At 36.3% G+C, this 15319-nt stretch overlaps 3 protein-coding genes across 3 annotated transcripts in view; 2 read left to right on the top strand and 1 right to left on the bottom strand.

Moving 5' to 3' along the window:
- LOC136809574 (presequence protease, mitochondrial-like) overlaps positions 1-15319 on the bottom strand; it is a 47756-nt gene that overhangs the window by 26235 nt on the left and 6202 nt on the right. The window contains exons 15-24 of the mRNA XM_067066109.1: positions 15048-15125; positions 14682-14777; positions 14105-14204; positions 13841-13909; positions 13622-13669; positions 13102-13231; positions 12590-12710; positions 12353-12429; positions 11108-11273; positions 10484-10584 (exon numbers count right to left, since the gene is read on the bottom strand). Coding sequence (XP_066922210.1) covers positions 10484-10584; positions 11108-11273; positions 12353-12429; positions 12590-12710; positions 13102-13231; positions 13622-13669; positions 13841-13909; positions 14105-14204; positions 14682-14777; positions 15048-15125 — 986 coding nt within the window. The remainder of the gene's footprint in view (positions 1-10483; positions 10585-11107; positions 11274-12352; positions 12430-12589; positions 12711-13101; positions 13232-13621; positions 13670-13840; positions 13910-14104; positions 14205-14681; positions 14778-15047; positions 15126-15319) is intronic.
- On the top strand, positions 383-4939 carry LOC136809575 (glutamate receptor ionotropic, NMDA 3A-like). Its single transcript, XM_067066111.1, has 5 exons — positions 383-685; positions 1529-1992; positions 2338-3313; positions 3582-3745; positions 3958-4939. Exons 1-5 carry the CDS (start codon positions 467-469, stop codon positions 4838-4840), a joined length of 2706 nt encoding a protein of 901 aa, XP_066922212.1. The 5' UTR covers positions 383-466; the 3' UTR covers positions 4841-4939.
- LOC136809576 (glutamic acid-rich protein-like) lies at positions 5372-8751 on the top strand. Its single transcript, XM_067066112.1, has 2 exons — positions 5372-5508; positions 6028-8751. The coding sequence occupies exons 1-2, from the start codon at positions 5501-5503 to the stop codon at positions 8654-8656; spliced, it is 2637 nt and encodes an 878-aa protein (XP_066922213.1). The 5' UTR covers positions 5372-5500; the 3' UTR covers positions 8657-8751.

Raw genomic sequence — 15319 nt, 5'->3', positions numbered from 1 at the left:
CTCACTGATTTTAGCTTTATGATTATTCTTTCCCATAAAATTATTGCATCCAAAGATGTAGATTTTTATACTGTGAGAGATGTAAAACTCTAGAGATTTTGAATGGTTTTATTTCCAGTGTTTCATTGTCGGTTTTTATTTCTTTTTCAAGAAAAACTTTCGAAAACGAAATCAAATCCTTTACAATATTAATTTGGCCTCTTGCTGAGCTGACTATGGACAGATGATTGTAAATTGAAAGACTAACACTAAATAACTCTTAGAGATTTTATTGTATATAGTATTGATTAAAATTATTTGACAAAATACATGCGTTGAATTTTCTTGTCTTTACCAAGCATGGTTGATATTTTGTAAAAGAACGTTGTTAAGTTACGGGGAAGTTGACTAAACTAATAAGATTATAAACAAGACAAAAATTGAACACGTGAGAAGTTGATAGAAGGACTATCTTATTCGTGGAACGATGATTTTGTCAAGAAAGGAAGCTCGCATTTGCTTCTTCTTTCTTCTGAGTTTTGCTCAAAAAGTTACCACATCTTTTTGTTTGGGTGGTTGCTATCGTTACCTGCAAAATGGAACGTGTCACATTGGAAACGAAGCAACCGTGTCTAGCCTGTACGCGTTGCTTGACAATCAACAACAACGAAGAAAAGATTTCGTCAATTCCCTCAAAAGCTCAATGGTAAATTTTTTCATTAGGTGCCTATACAGTGTTGTCTCCATAACTCGAACACGCACGGGAACACAAATTTGTTAGGGTTCATTATATGATTTGAAATATATTATACGTTAGTTCAGAATGGGTTTGAGAATAATAGAGTCTGAGTAATTGAGAGAATGTTGACTTCGGATTGCATGTAAAAAAAATCTGGGTGAAGTATTACATATTATTTCAATACATTTGGAAACATTTGGAAACAACATGGTCAAACGATAATGGACGTTTAAAGAACTACACAGGAAGTATAAAAGTCTACGAATCTGACTATTTTTTTGGAATACAGGATAAAAGCGTGAGTATGAGATTTGCAGCAGAGGTTTCCACAAGAGCTTCTTTAAAATGTGTAAACCATCTTATGATAGCTCTATGTTTGATTTAAGGTTCCGTGTTTAAAAACACAACTGTGATTAAGAAAGAGTTTAACTTACTATAAAGAAGCGCGTATAGAAGAAAAAGTTGAAAATCGGGTTGGGCTTCATACTGATGGAAATTCAGCAGATGTGTGAAAAAAGGTCGTCGCCTCTGCAGGGCGTTAAAACAATAGCTTTTGCACCAATATAATGAAAAGACTCAACCTGCCATCTGTCATACCACCGTAGCCCGCCCACCCTCACTACTTTGTCAAGAAAAAACTCCGGGTTATTTTTCCATAAATTTCCATAAATTCTTCTCAAATTGACTCGAAATAAGTCCTAAACAAGGACTTTCAACCCATAGAAACTAACTATTACACACCAACACACGAATAACTTATGAAAATAAAACTACGATTACTGACTAGAAAACCTTTTTTCATTTTTTTAGGAAATTACCTGTCCGGAAAATATTTCAGAAATGAGTGTCCGGATCCATACCAAACTCATCGTTGAAATGACAAAACTGTTTCAAGCAGACAAAATCGTACTTCTGATCGATATTGGATACAAATACCACATTTTACTATCCCAAACACAGTCCAGCCTGGAACAAAGCTTATTTGATAAAGTGATTGAAGTGCACAGTCTAGATTTGACTAATTATCATACATTACCACGAAAAATCATTGGCGAGATAAAAAATGAAAGTAAACACGTGAATCGTTTGAACATCCTGTTAACGTCCACAGAAATCACACATACTTTATTGGAGGCGCGTGTAAAATACGTCTTAGCAGAAAAGCAAGACTTCTGGTTGATTCCTGAAGAAAATATTGTGACAGCAGAATACACTCCACAGCGAACTTTCACTTTCTCTCCACTTGAATGTGTTTGTTCTCCAAAGAAACAATCGTAAGTGCTTTTCCAGTTTCGGGGAAGGAAAAAATCCGTTTTCATTAAAATCAATGAGTTTTGACTCAACCTTCCTACTTTTTCTGAAAGATTAGGCCAGGCTTATATCAGCTGATGTAGATAATCTTTTTACTTGGAAGAGTCTTAACAAATCTATTTTCTTCGTTATTTCTGGTATCTGCTTGTTCTTAAATTGTTCGTAAGTTTTGGTTGAGTTAGCCTCGTAGTCTTATATATCAAATCTACAAAGTTTTTAAAAGGATTCCTCATCACTGACACGAAGAAAGATTAGTGAATTGTCCTGGTGTAACAAAAACGAATCAAGAAACCCAAATTATTTTGTAGGAATCAACCACTGTCTTATATAAAAAAGGTCACACCTCAAGGAAGAACATCTATTTACATAGCGTTCCTCTCGGAGAACGAGACACTGTGCATCGATGCGACCACATTCTCCAAGAAGCGACCGCTCGTTCCCGTGGCGACGACAATAATGGAGCCTTTTCTTTTCACTCGAATGGAAGAACATACTGAAAACGAAGTTAAAGATGTCAAGCGGAAAATGGAATGTCGAATGTCGCGTGATTCAAATGGACCAATCAAGTCACATGATCTACGAGGACCAATTAAAACAGAGAAAACATTATACTGTTTCGGATACATCGTTGATTTGTTGATGAAAATTTCAGAAGAATTGTTAATCGATTTTGACCTGTACATAACTGACAGCATCGGTTATTACGCTTCAGGAAATGTTTCGCGGTCGAACGTGTCCACCTCTTCCGGGGTCTTAGGAGAGCTGGCATCAGGTAATGCATTGATGGGAGCTGGACCAATCACGATCACCAAAAGACGTTTGAACCAGGTCGACTTCACAACCCCATTCCTGGTGGATGATATCAACATCATCACTTTGAACGAAATCGCCAAGACAGATAAGAAATCTGAATTCAACATGTTCAGTAATTTGAGCCACGCAACACAGCTATCTATCCTCGCGTTCTGGATCGCATCCATCATTGTGGTGTACGTGGCGGAAAACGCGCTACAACTAGTTAAACGCGTCAGTACTGACGACCGTAAGTATATCGGAATCCGCATGATCAATTACGTTTTCAAGGATTGTATTTTGTACATCACAGGGTTGGTCATGCAACGAGACATGGGCGCTAAGAACCCAGGGACATTCGGTGGACGTGTGATCTCCATCTTGTTTGCGTTTGGTATGGTTTGTATCACGACTATGTATACAGCTTCGTTGACGTATCAGCAAGTTGTCCATGGAGGGTTCAATGATTTCAAAGGTTTACAGGATAAGAGGGTAAGGAAGTAATGAATTATCAAAATAACGGGTTGTTTATTTTTGTGTAAAGCATTAATCCAACTTCTGCTTCAGTTAAACGGGTAAAATTACTTAAATAAATATTTTGTGAACAATGGAAGATTTAGTTGGTCATGACGTTTTGACGAATTCTGACGTTTTCTTTCCAGTAGTGAGGTCTTACAATTCTTATAAGATTCTCATAAATGAGAAAACTCTTTTTCGGAAAAACCACGTTTAAGATATTTTTCATCTAATTCGATCAAAGATTCAACACCCAACAACCGACTTCAAACTTGCCACACAGAGTAAAGCTTTCCTATCTGACGTCTTTGATGCTTCCACAGATCCTGTATTGAAACGTTTGGACAAATTCATGGAGAATTATAATACGCGACATTTGAACTCTGGAGTACAGGCTATCATCGATAAGTATGACACTACCTTTATAGTCAGGCTAGTCAAAAGTTTCATGTCCGCACATTTTTGATAGTTCACCTTTTTGACTTTCGGAATTTAGAGAGCGTCTTGAGAAAATGTGTTAAAAGTGAAAGAGTATACTACTTCAGTGCTCATTCGATAATTTTCACTTCATTTTTCATCTAATATCTCCTCTAAAATGTACATTTGGTGTCTATTTACAGAGAGATCCACGCGTATTTCATGGAGAGCTCGTTTGCAAAATATTATCGAGCGACCATTGGCCAGTGTAAAATCATGGTACATCACACAAACCTCCCATCTTCATATTACGGTTTCGTCCTTCCCAAAGGGTCACCACTCACCGAAGAGATCTCTCAAGTCATCATACAAATGCACGAAAACGAAGAGCTATTACATTTACACAGCCGCTGGCTCCGCCACGAATGTCCCACCACTTATTGGAAAAGCACTGAGAAGCTCACAATCTTGTTTTTCAAGAAATTATTCGTCGTTCTTTGTATAGCAACCGGGTTAGCAATCATCGTGCTCGGTGGAGAAATGGTCTACTCCAAGTTGGCTCAAACACATGATTTGCAGTGTATGTATCGACATAGCGCATTGCAAGGTATGTTGGAAGAGAATGAGGTACTGAGAAGATGGTTGATTCCTTTTGAGATGGAGGAAGATGAGACTTTGGAAGAGATTGAAGAAAACGAGGAAGAACAGGATATCGAATTCGCTGCTAAACGATGGCGGAAAGTCTCCGTACAACATCGATGTGCTAAAGATGAAATGGCGGATGTTGAGGGCGTTTCTCGTGGGCGTGACAACTCGATTGACGGAGCCGTTTCTGAGAGTAAAGGCTTGGTTGAGAGGGAGAGTAGTTCTCAGAGTATTTACGTTGGAGAGAATCATGACCATGCACATGCAAACTCTGAGAGAGAGGGCGCTTCTGTAGGGCGTGGAAGTTCAGATGAGGCGGATGACGACAACAGTCTGGATGAGGAAAGTTCGGGATTCCTTCAACGAAATCAAATGGGAGGAAAAGAAGGAGTTGAAAGCGAGAGAACGTCAATGATGATGAACGATCACGAAACCCAGTAAACACAATTTCAATTCAAATTTAATTTCCTATTCTTCGCCGGGTCACGATATGACGGCAGAAGTGGGATAGACAGAATACTAACGATCGATTGTGTTATTTAGTAAACAAAAACCTTTAGTGAATAACAATAGTGTTTGAAATGACGAAACCATGTTGAGATGTGAATAAATGTCATTGTCAAATACAGTAGTACGTTTTGATTGATTAATAATACTTCATTACTTTGAATTTTCACATTTATCATTAGATAATAAAAACAGAAAAACTGGCCAATATTCTTTATTCCATTTTCCCGATATCTTTCCAAAAAAAAAGCCTTATTCAGATTAGCTTTAAAAAAGTCATACAGCCAGGCAAATGTATAGTTTGATAATGATTGGCTTTATGTACAGGAGATAACATCTAATTGTAATTAAGAAAATCAAATCAATCATATTCTAGAACGGCGCACTGTTTGTGTAGTTTATTAAAACAAAACATTTACTTTGGTTTGAAATTCAACCAGCCATGAAAATTATGCTCAATACCTCATATTAACTCTCGCTGAGATCTCGTGCATCGCTTTTTGATGGAAAAGTAATACAAAAGTAATACAAAAGTAATCTATAACTTATTTCGAAAACCTTCATCTATCCAGGTTTTAATTGGACAATTTGCAAATGAAAAGGTGAGATTTAATATTTCTCGGACAAATGTTTTAACGGACACACAGGTCAGTGATGGCCTAAATCAGGGGCCAAACTTCTAAAGGGGGTATCTCAAAAAGTTAAGTTCTCTCAGCTACTATAATGAATAAATATTTGAGCACTAAAGACTGCTTTGGGAGACGATCCTTCTTATGCGTAAGGAGTGGTACGGAAAATATTTCTTGAAACTTGCATTTATTACGACTGTGGTGTTCCAGAATTACTTCAAGAAACACTTTTTGATTAAATAATTTTGTGATTTTTTTAAGTTACCCTTTTCAATACACGATTCTGAAAAAACAGAAGAAAAATCTCTTTATACCTGCGTTATTGAATCAAAAAGTGGTTTGTAAAGTGTAATCTAGTTGTGCTAAACATCATAAAAATTTTACCCGAGGGCGTAAAAGCGTGAAACTTAACACGTTGGTTTCGGAGCCAAAATTCGGTTAAAATTTTTGGGCATTATCAAATAATAACTATTCTCTTTATTTATTTTACAGGATGAGGGTGGAGTTGGCAATCAGCGCCCTTCTACTGATTCAAATAATCAACGCCCTTCCACATTCACGATACCAAGAATCGAACAGTCGTACGAAGAATGTTGGAGGATTTCGCATCAATAAAAAGGGAGTAGTCGAGCAATGCGTAGATGCCGCCTGTGAGACAAAAGGTAGTGGAATCACAGATACAGCGATCGCTGAGATCAAATCACAGATTGAACACAGTAATGGCAAGATGGACATGATGAAAAACGGCAATCGTCATATATCGACTGTAGTAGCCAAAAAGAAATCTGCAGAACCTTCTGTCACTGAAGATGCTTTCTTCGCAAGCCCTGAAGTGGAGAAGGAGATTGTGAAAGGCGAACAGAGGATTCTCGCTGCAAAACAAAAAGCAGCTCATAAGAAAGAAATCGGAGAGAGTGATAAAGACTATTATGCAAGAAATCTCGAAGAGGATCATACACCTAAAAAAGCAAACGGGGAACCAATGAAGCTTGCGACAGACGAAAAGGAGAACATGAAATTACCAGGAGACAATCCAAAGACTGATTCCAAGTCAAAGAAGGAGCCACAAGACCCAATGCTGTTGCCAGGCGACCCTAAGAAAAGCAGTGAGGATGAAGCTAAACCAAAGAAAGACGAGAAGTCAAATAAGAAGGCTGAATTGAACACAGATTCAAAAGATTCAGAAGGTGTTCCAACCAAAAATCCTAATGATAAAACAGAAGATGAGAAGAAAAAGAAAGACGAGGACGAGAAAAAGAAAGACGAGGATAAGCAGAAGGAAGAAAAGATGGAAAAAGACGCTAAGGAAGAACAAAAGAAGAAGGAGGAGGAGGCTGAGAAGGAGAAGGAGAAGGAGGAGAAGAAGAAGAAGGAAGAAGAAGAGAAGAAAGAACAAGAAAGAAAGGACGAGGAAGCAAAGAAGAAGGCTGAAGAGGAAGAAACGAAGAAAGCTGAAGAGGAAGAAGAGAAGAAGAAAAAAGATGAAGAAGAAAAGAAGAAAAAAGATGAAGAAGAAAAGAAGAAAAAAGATGAAGAAGAAAAGAAGAAAAAAGATGAAGAGGAAAAGAAGAAAGCTGAAGAGGAAGAAGAGAAGAAGAAAAAAGATGAAGAAGAAAAGAAGAAGGCTGAGGAGGAAGAAACGAAGAAAAAAGATGACGAAGACCCAAAGAAAAAGGAGGAGGAGAAGGACGAAGAAGAGAAAAAGAAAGAGGAAGAGAAAAAGAAAAAAGAAGACGAAGAGGAGAAAAAGAAGGAAGAGGAGGAGAAGAAAAACAACGACGAACAAACGAAGGAGCAAAAGAAAGAAGAAGGCAAAGATAACAAAGAAGCTGAAAAAATGGACGAAAACAAGACGACTCAAGCCAAAAAAGCTGAAGAGGAAGAAGAGAAAAAACAAGAAGCAGATAAAAAGGAAAACGAGAAGCAGAAGAAGGCTGAGGAAGAGAAAGAAGCTCAAGAAAAAGAAGCGAAAAAGAAACAAGAAGAGGAAGAGCAAAAGCAAAAAGAAGCGATGAAGCAAGCTGAAGAAAAACAAAAGGAGGATGAAAAGAAAGTCGAAGAAGAGAAAAAAGAAGTGGAAAAGAAGGCAGAAGAACAGAAAACACTTGACGAAAAGCAAGCTGAAGAGAAAGAAAAATTGATTAAGAAGCAAGAAGAAGAACAGAAGAAGCTCGAAAATAAACAAAGCTCCGAACAACCAAAGGAAAAAGAGGCTGCTTACGGAGATTTCAAGAAGTTCAACCCGGCAGGAGAAAAAGAAAAGAAAGAAGGCAGTAAAATGGACTGGTTTGACATGAAGGATATGGACCATGATCAATCCATTCGAAGTGAATGTACTGACGCCGCATGCACGGTGGCAGGGGCCAGTGCCGTACACGAGAGCAAAGAGGAGGAAGCTCTTAATGCACTGAAAATGGCAAAAGGAGAGAAAGACGAGAAAGCAAAAGAAGATATAAAACCTGAAGACAAAATTGTTGAAGATAAAAAACCTGAAAGTGAAGAAAATAAGAAACCCGAGGAGGAGCCAAAAGTGGAGGAGACGAAAAAACCTGAGCAGGAGCAGAAAGTAAATGAAGCACTTTCCAAAGAAGGAGAGAAACCACTCTCTGAGGAGGAGCACGGAAACAAAGGAGAAGGGTGCACCGATGCTGCTTGTTCAGCCGCTTTCGAGAAAGACAACAAGGGTGAGAGTGATGGCCAGAAAATGGAGGGGAGCGAAATGAAAAAGGAAGGAACGTCAGAAGAGAACGGTGGAGAGCAAACAAAAGCTAATGAGAAGGAGGAGGGAAAGGAAGAGGATAAAAAGTTTGATCCAAAAGAAGATGATAATGGTCCCAACAAGAATTGGCTTCCTAAATTTTCAGAAGGCGAAAGAGATTCAAAAGATGAGAAATCAAGTGACGAAAAGGAGGAGAAAACAAAATCGAACGATTCACAAGAATTATTAATGGATAAACCATCACAAGACCAAAACGAACAGAACAAAACAACCGAGTTTGATAACAAATCGAGTACGAAGAAAGAGGAAGATGACGAAAAAAATCGAAAAGAAGAAGAAAATAAAGAAGAAACGAAAAGTCAGTACGAAAGAAGCCCACAGGATACTTCAAATATCGCTTGAAAATGAGATTTGCTTGTCTGATGAACTAGGCAGTGATATTGACTGTATGAATGGACTTTTATTGTAGAGGGTATGAGGTGTGAACAATAAACACTTCAAAATTGACCAAAAAGGACTGTAAACCTAGTTTTAGATCCCAACCAACCTAGAATATTTTTTAGAAAAAGTTCTTCTTTAAAGCTTTTTTCACATGTACGAAAATTCTACTAAAGACCTTGAAGGGTGGGAATTCACCTAAGCTTACGTAGTGTATTAAGGCCTTATGTAGAATTTGCTTGCGCTCAAAAAGTTTTGAACGGAAGGAAAAGTCACGTAAGACCCTCTTAATCAACAAAAACTCTACATAATGTCGGGGAAATTCCCAAAAGACAGCCTTACGAACAATTTTCCGTAAGGTCTTAAATAAAATTTTACGTACATGTGAAAAAAGCTTAAGTGTCGCAGATTTCTTGGAGTTAAATCTTATCACTTCAAATTTTATATAAAGTTCATATATTTCGAAGGGGAAATTTTATTTAGTATTTCAATTCAGCACAGTCTTTTTAAGAACTTTTGAATCTCCATGATTTCAAACCGGGCGAAAGATTACTTCGATCTTAATCCTTCTGAATGGAATATAAAATATTATCTCTTGAGCATTTTGGGTTTTTTTTTGAAAGCATAGTTTTTGTAATTTCAGTATACTCTCCAAGAGGTTTAATGAGATTTCAGGGTTAGGAGAATTATTTCTTAGCCAATTTAGAAAATTATCAGGTTTTAATAAAACCTTAAAATGTTTGCTTTGTATATAGCCATATTTATATGTCAAGACAAATTTTATTTTTGTTGAAATATTTTAGGATTTTTTAAAAGATTGAATGACATAAAATTCACATCAATGTCGAAAAAATTTTTCCTTTCAGTTTATTCGACGCATCAATATTTTTAAATTTAGAAAGTTGGACTTCAAAAGCTTAAAACTTCTGAACCAAATTTAAAAAGTTATGCATCAAATTTTCAGTTTGGCCTCCTTCTTTACAATGCAAAAAGAATAAGGTAGGACATAACACTGCTCATCTTTTAGCGAAAAGAGTTTCTTATAGGAAGTTTATCTGTAAAGGTCTGCGATTCAGACTAATTAGTGGCGCATAACCATCCGTAGCATCTTTCGAGGAACTTTAAAAATGACAATATCTTTTTGTGCGTTTGAGTACTTGACTTGAAGTATCCTTTTTGCTCAGAATTTCATGTTCTATCCGATGATAACGCTCATCTTCGTTTAATTTAACTTTTGAAAATTGTCAATCTTTTACTCATTTTGAGGGTTTGAAGATTGGTCTGTTACGTCAGTCTTTTAGCCATGAAATGTTTTGCCAGGGCAGGCCAGGGCTGTATTTTGCCAGGGCTGATTCAAGGGCCTCCTCACAAAAAAGTCTTAAAATCTTATCGATCTTCGAAACAATCAAAAGTGGTTGCGTCCCATGAAAAATGCTACGGATCCCAAGGCTTTGCCCCAGCTACATTACATTAATTTAGACATGGTTACCATCGAATTCATATAATTTTCTGTAGGTAAAAAATTTGTCTTTTGCTCCTTTGCAAGGTTCCAAAGACAACGAAATTTTCGGAGCTTTATAGGATGAAGTGACATGTTTTGAAAGGGGAAGTTCTTCTCTCTACCCAGGGAGCGCTTTAAGGTTGTTAATTTTAGCTCCCTTCTTTATTTCACTTATTTTACTTCAGATTTTGCCTTGTTTTTGCAAACAGAATACCAAGAGAGCACTAAATCGAAAAAGTCGGGAAAAATTGAAAAACACCATGCTACTTAAAAAATTATTGACTATTTACCTCATTTCATTAGCGTTTAACATGTACATTGCAATCTTGATCAAATTCTCAATGACGTCATCACAATCAAGATTTTCTGCTATTTGTTTCATGAATTGAACCTGAAACCAGGAAAAGTAAAATCTTAATTATTGTTCTGATAATTTTTTTAGCAGAACCTGTTAGGTCTATCATACGTACATACTACAAGTAAAGTGTTTAAAATACCAAAAGATCTGCAATAATGTCGGCTAGGACAGAAGAGGTGTGGGTATTGAAAAGCTAATTGTGTCCAAAATAAAGTGAAATCTATTAAAAGGAAAAACTACCTTAAATTTTATATATTTTATTTACTTATCAAATTTAGTTAATTAGTTTTTCACCTATAAGTTTGAAAGTCAATTTAAACTGTTGAAAAACTCATTAAAAAAACATTTTTTAAGACATTTTTCACACAATTCTTCTTTTTAAAAATTTGCTCAGATTGTTAAATCAGGCAAATTCCTTGTCAGACATAATATTTCTCTGGCAAACACTGTATCAGTATCGTAAATCAGATTCTAAAATTTCTGTCTCCGAGGCTACTAAGTATGGAAATTTTCCCTGAGACTTTCGAACATATGATAGCCAAAGAAATTTTTCTACCTGAGACAGACCACTAAAAAGCTCTGCTTGCTGTGCAGCGGGAGATAAGCTCTTGGCAGCGGCAGCCATAGCATACATGTGTCCAGACTGTGGAACTGACATGATCAAGTCGTTGGCGTACGAATTGACAAGTGTTCGTAAACGCTCAGGATCATTCAGTGTTGGTCTGACAAAGAGAAAAATTAGAATTATTACTCGAAAGATTAAAAAGATCAGTCACAGATATGTTCAAATTAGCCTAAAATCGGTTATTTAGACAATATTATATAAGATAATTAGCCTAAACAAAAGAAATTGTCAATTTCTGTCTAAATTTCTATAGTTGCGTCTTCTTTTAAATAATATCAATTGGTTTTTAGGTAAAAAATGTGTGTACCAAATTTTAATTTTGAATCAACTCTAGTTTTTAAGATGGTAAAAAATCAATAGAGCGCATGCGTAAGTAAGGTCAAGTATTATCACCATTTTGAAATGGTTTATAGGCTTTACAACCGACCATTAGGTTTTTAGCCGATTTCAAACCAAACGTTATCAAAATCCTTCATATCTCTTTCGTCGGAGTTGAAATAAACGAAACTTTTGTTGGGGGGCTAAAAAAATTAAATTCAAGTGGAAACGATGCAACTATCTACTATCTATTGTTTCCTGTAATCGTCAGCCGTGCAAAATTACTCGAATCTGATTGGTTTAGAGGAGTGCAATTAATCGTTAATTGCACTATTACCACTTTTTGCACTCTTCGGCGGGGGGACACTTTTGTCCCCTTATTCTTTTCTCTCCCAAGTCCTGTATCAGAGACTTTTTTTTACTATATAATAAAAAACAAAGACATTTTTTTTCTCCAATATAAAAAAGAACAAAGAAATTCGCTTTGTGTACATAAGTTGCATTGCAATTCGAATGTCAAAAATTTTCCCTTTTTCTAAAAAAACTATGATTTACTAATGATTATTTACTGACGATTACCTCGGAATCGTATGTTCTCCAAACCATACGATTACTAGTACTAATTGCAATTTCTATTTTCAATATAGGCTAAACAAGCATTAACTGGTTATTCGACCGATAACATATCGTCTAAAAAACCGATAACATATTGTCTAAAAAATCGATCATGCTAAACAACCGACGATCGTCTAATTTGAACATATATGTGACTGCCATCTCTACTTAAAGGTCTTTGATAATAATATGTGAACACAGGATAGAAGTTAGGAGAATCTATGAAAATTATGGATAACTTACTGGTTTGCAATTTGTCCGATCAACGAGAACATTGGAGGGATGTTTCTTTGTAAGCAGTGTGAAGACAACAAAATACCCTGCCAAGAAAAAGAAAACATCAAAATCTCATTATTTCATTAGGTAATGCGACATGATTTTGGGCCATTTTACAAACTTTATTCAGGAGGAGGTGATTCTATAGGGCTTACTGAAGGATCAGGGACTGAAAATTCAATGAGTAGGCCTCGGTTGACCAACCTGTTGGAAAGTTTCCATGTCCGAATGATCAGTCACAAGGTGTGGTGATGCAGAGATACCACCAGTGTGCAACTCAATTTGTTGTGCTAAATCTTTATAACCGTGACTCGTCGTACCCATTCTAAGGAGTAGATATTGTAAAAATAGCGTTATGTTATGATTTTTTTAAACAGTAAAATGTTTTGAAAATTAATTATTTTGAGCATCTGGTAGTAAGTAGATAGGTAGGCTATTTGTTGAAATAATCTAGACGAGCGACCACACCCATAGATGTAATGCTAAACACCATGGAGCTGGTCGCACGCTAAAGTTACAAGATTTAAATTTTGATGAGGTCTTACTATAGGTATAATCTTAGCTTTAAAAACTAGTCATAAAGACCAGGTTTGGATTCTAGACTGAACCATTGAAAAGCGTTATTGCACAACATAGTTTTGACAAAAAAAAAGGCTCACAGAAAGGACAACTTAAACCTTCAGTAAAGTTTAAAAAAAGAATATAGCATTCCATACTTGGTGAGAACATTGCAAAACAGAGGGAGGAAAGGTTTCAAGACGTAAGGTAGGGATGAGGTGGTTGCTATGGAACGGAAATACGTCACTCCATTGGTTGGTTGCTCGCTTGTCTGCAGCTGAACATTATCTGAAATTTAGCGTAAAGATATTATTAGATACGCAGTCTTGGGATACGAAATATATTGAAAACATTCGAATCCCGATCGAATAATTGCAACGGCTTCTTTCTTTCGAAATCGAACGCGAAAAGGGAAAATACAGAATATATCCCACATCCACGCGACGTCTTTAATGTTGCGGAAGAAAACAAGATCAGTGACAGTGCAGTGGGGATGGAAGTTCACCAGCTGGTAACGACGGTGTGTCTGGAGGTATTATTAGGGCGATCCCAGGGTTAAAGAATTAGAAATTTGAATCTAGAGTTATCAAGTAAAGTTTAACTAGTAATCAGTTTAACTCTTTGTAACAGGTAGACAAAAGCTACAGGCTTCAATTGACAATTTGACAACAATCTTACCTACAAATGAGTGGTCAACTCCAGTTTTGATGATATTTTTTTTGATGTCTAAGAAATGAGTAAGAGTTTTCAATTAAAAGGTCAAGACTTGATTTTATAATTGAAATGATGGTCACTTAAATTGCTTTGTCAATTTCCCAATAAGGTAAGATCTTTCAGAAGACTTAAAAAGAAGGCTTGAAGAAAGAAAACAATCAAGCTTATTTTAAAGAACAGTACCTGATAATGTCATCTTTGGTAGAACGCTTATGTCTTCGTCTTGGTTCTGCAGATTCTCCAAAATTTTACCTGCACGAAAAAAATAAATATTTTGGAATTTGTTCTATAGGATTTATAGAGATAATCATGATTTGACCCCTTGAGCATCTGTCTTCATTAGTTCTCCACTGCACAATATTCCAATAAAGTTAGATCTGATAGATTTAATGATGAATTCAATCAAGTGGTTTTAAGAACTTAATGAAAAAAAAAGTAATGCGAGACCTTGTTCAAAAAGTTTTTCGATATCAGCGGGCGTCAATTCTTTAATTTTCTTTTGCAGGAGTTCACTTTCTTTCTCATCCTTTTTCTGGTTGAAACCATCCTATGGAACACACATAGAAGCGACATGCATAAATCGATTGGTATATCTATACAAGGAACTTGATCTATACAGGCTTATTTAGACGCCAACCATTTGAGCATCACTGTTAAAAATGTCACAGATCACACCATCGCATTCACTTCGTGAGAATCTACTTCGGCAAGTGATCTAGATTTCAAACTTCTAGGAATCTGACGGTGAGAACTAATTTAACCGAATTTTCCGCTGTCTAGATTCTTCATTCGATTATCATCAATTCGAACTTCTGTCTTATAGATTCGAACTCATTGTCAGTCCACGTCCGGAGGATCCTTCGTAAAAAGCTTTCTTTAATTAGAATCTCTCCGTAATTCGAACGAATTAGATTTCCGGTTGGAGTTCGAATTAGCGGGAGTCAACTGTATTTTATTGATATACAAAAACCTATATCGCTACCTTTGATAAGTTTAAAATATAGCCTAGAGAGAGTAAACCAACCTGAGGTTTCATGGTCAACGTCAAGCGGTGAGTGTTGTCAAGGAAACACATCTTGATTTTGTTTTGAAGAAACGATTCATCGGTTGCAAGAACTTGCTGTTGTGAAAGTTGAAAGAACTTTGTTTGTTAGTTGAAATATTTGGAGCAATAGTTCAAAGGTTTTTGATTTGTTGATAAGTCATTTTTAAAGGCTTTGAATTCTGTTTGTCAGGGTATCTTTTAATCATTTGAATTGAAAATTCTTTGCAGTTGACATCAACGCAAATCTAGGCTGCTGCTACCCCCTAACAGATTCGTGCTACTTATACTACCTGAAGTTTTGTAGAGATCTGCGATTCAGAGTGTCGCGAATATCAAAAAAGTTACCTGAAGCCGCTCGACTTGTTTGTTCAACTCCAGCAAGCGTAGCGGATTTTTGTCCTGATTCCAAGATGAGTTTAAACCCTGCACAAGAAAGGTAAGGTTTAGATTAAATTCAATCATAGCAATATTGTTGCTGGAACAAGTTGAAAACAAAATATGAGATGTATTTACCAGTCCTCCATAATTTAGTAGAATAGAGAAACAATTGCAATGAAAATTCATATTTTTGCAGAAAAACGAGATTTAATTTAATCTCGCGAAATTTAACATCCGGT

The sequence above is a fragment of the Clytia hemisphaerica genome, unplaced genomic scaffold (assembly GCF_902728285.1).
Source record: "Clytia hemisphaerica strain Z4C2 unplaced genomic scaffold, Clytia hemisphaerica genome assembly, whole genome shotgun sequence".
Lineage (NCBI taxonomy): Eukaryota > Metazoa > Cnidaria > Hydrozoa > Leptothecata > Clytiidae > Clytia > Clytia hemisphaerica.
Note: the sequence above shows the minus strand (reverse complement) of the source record. Positions and strands in the feature narration are given on the sequence as shown.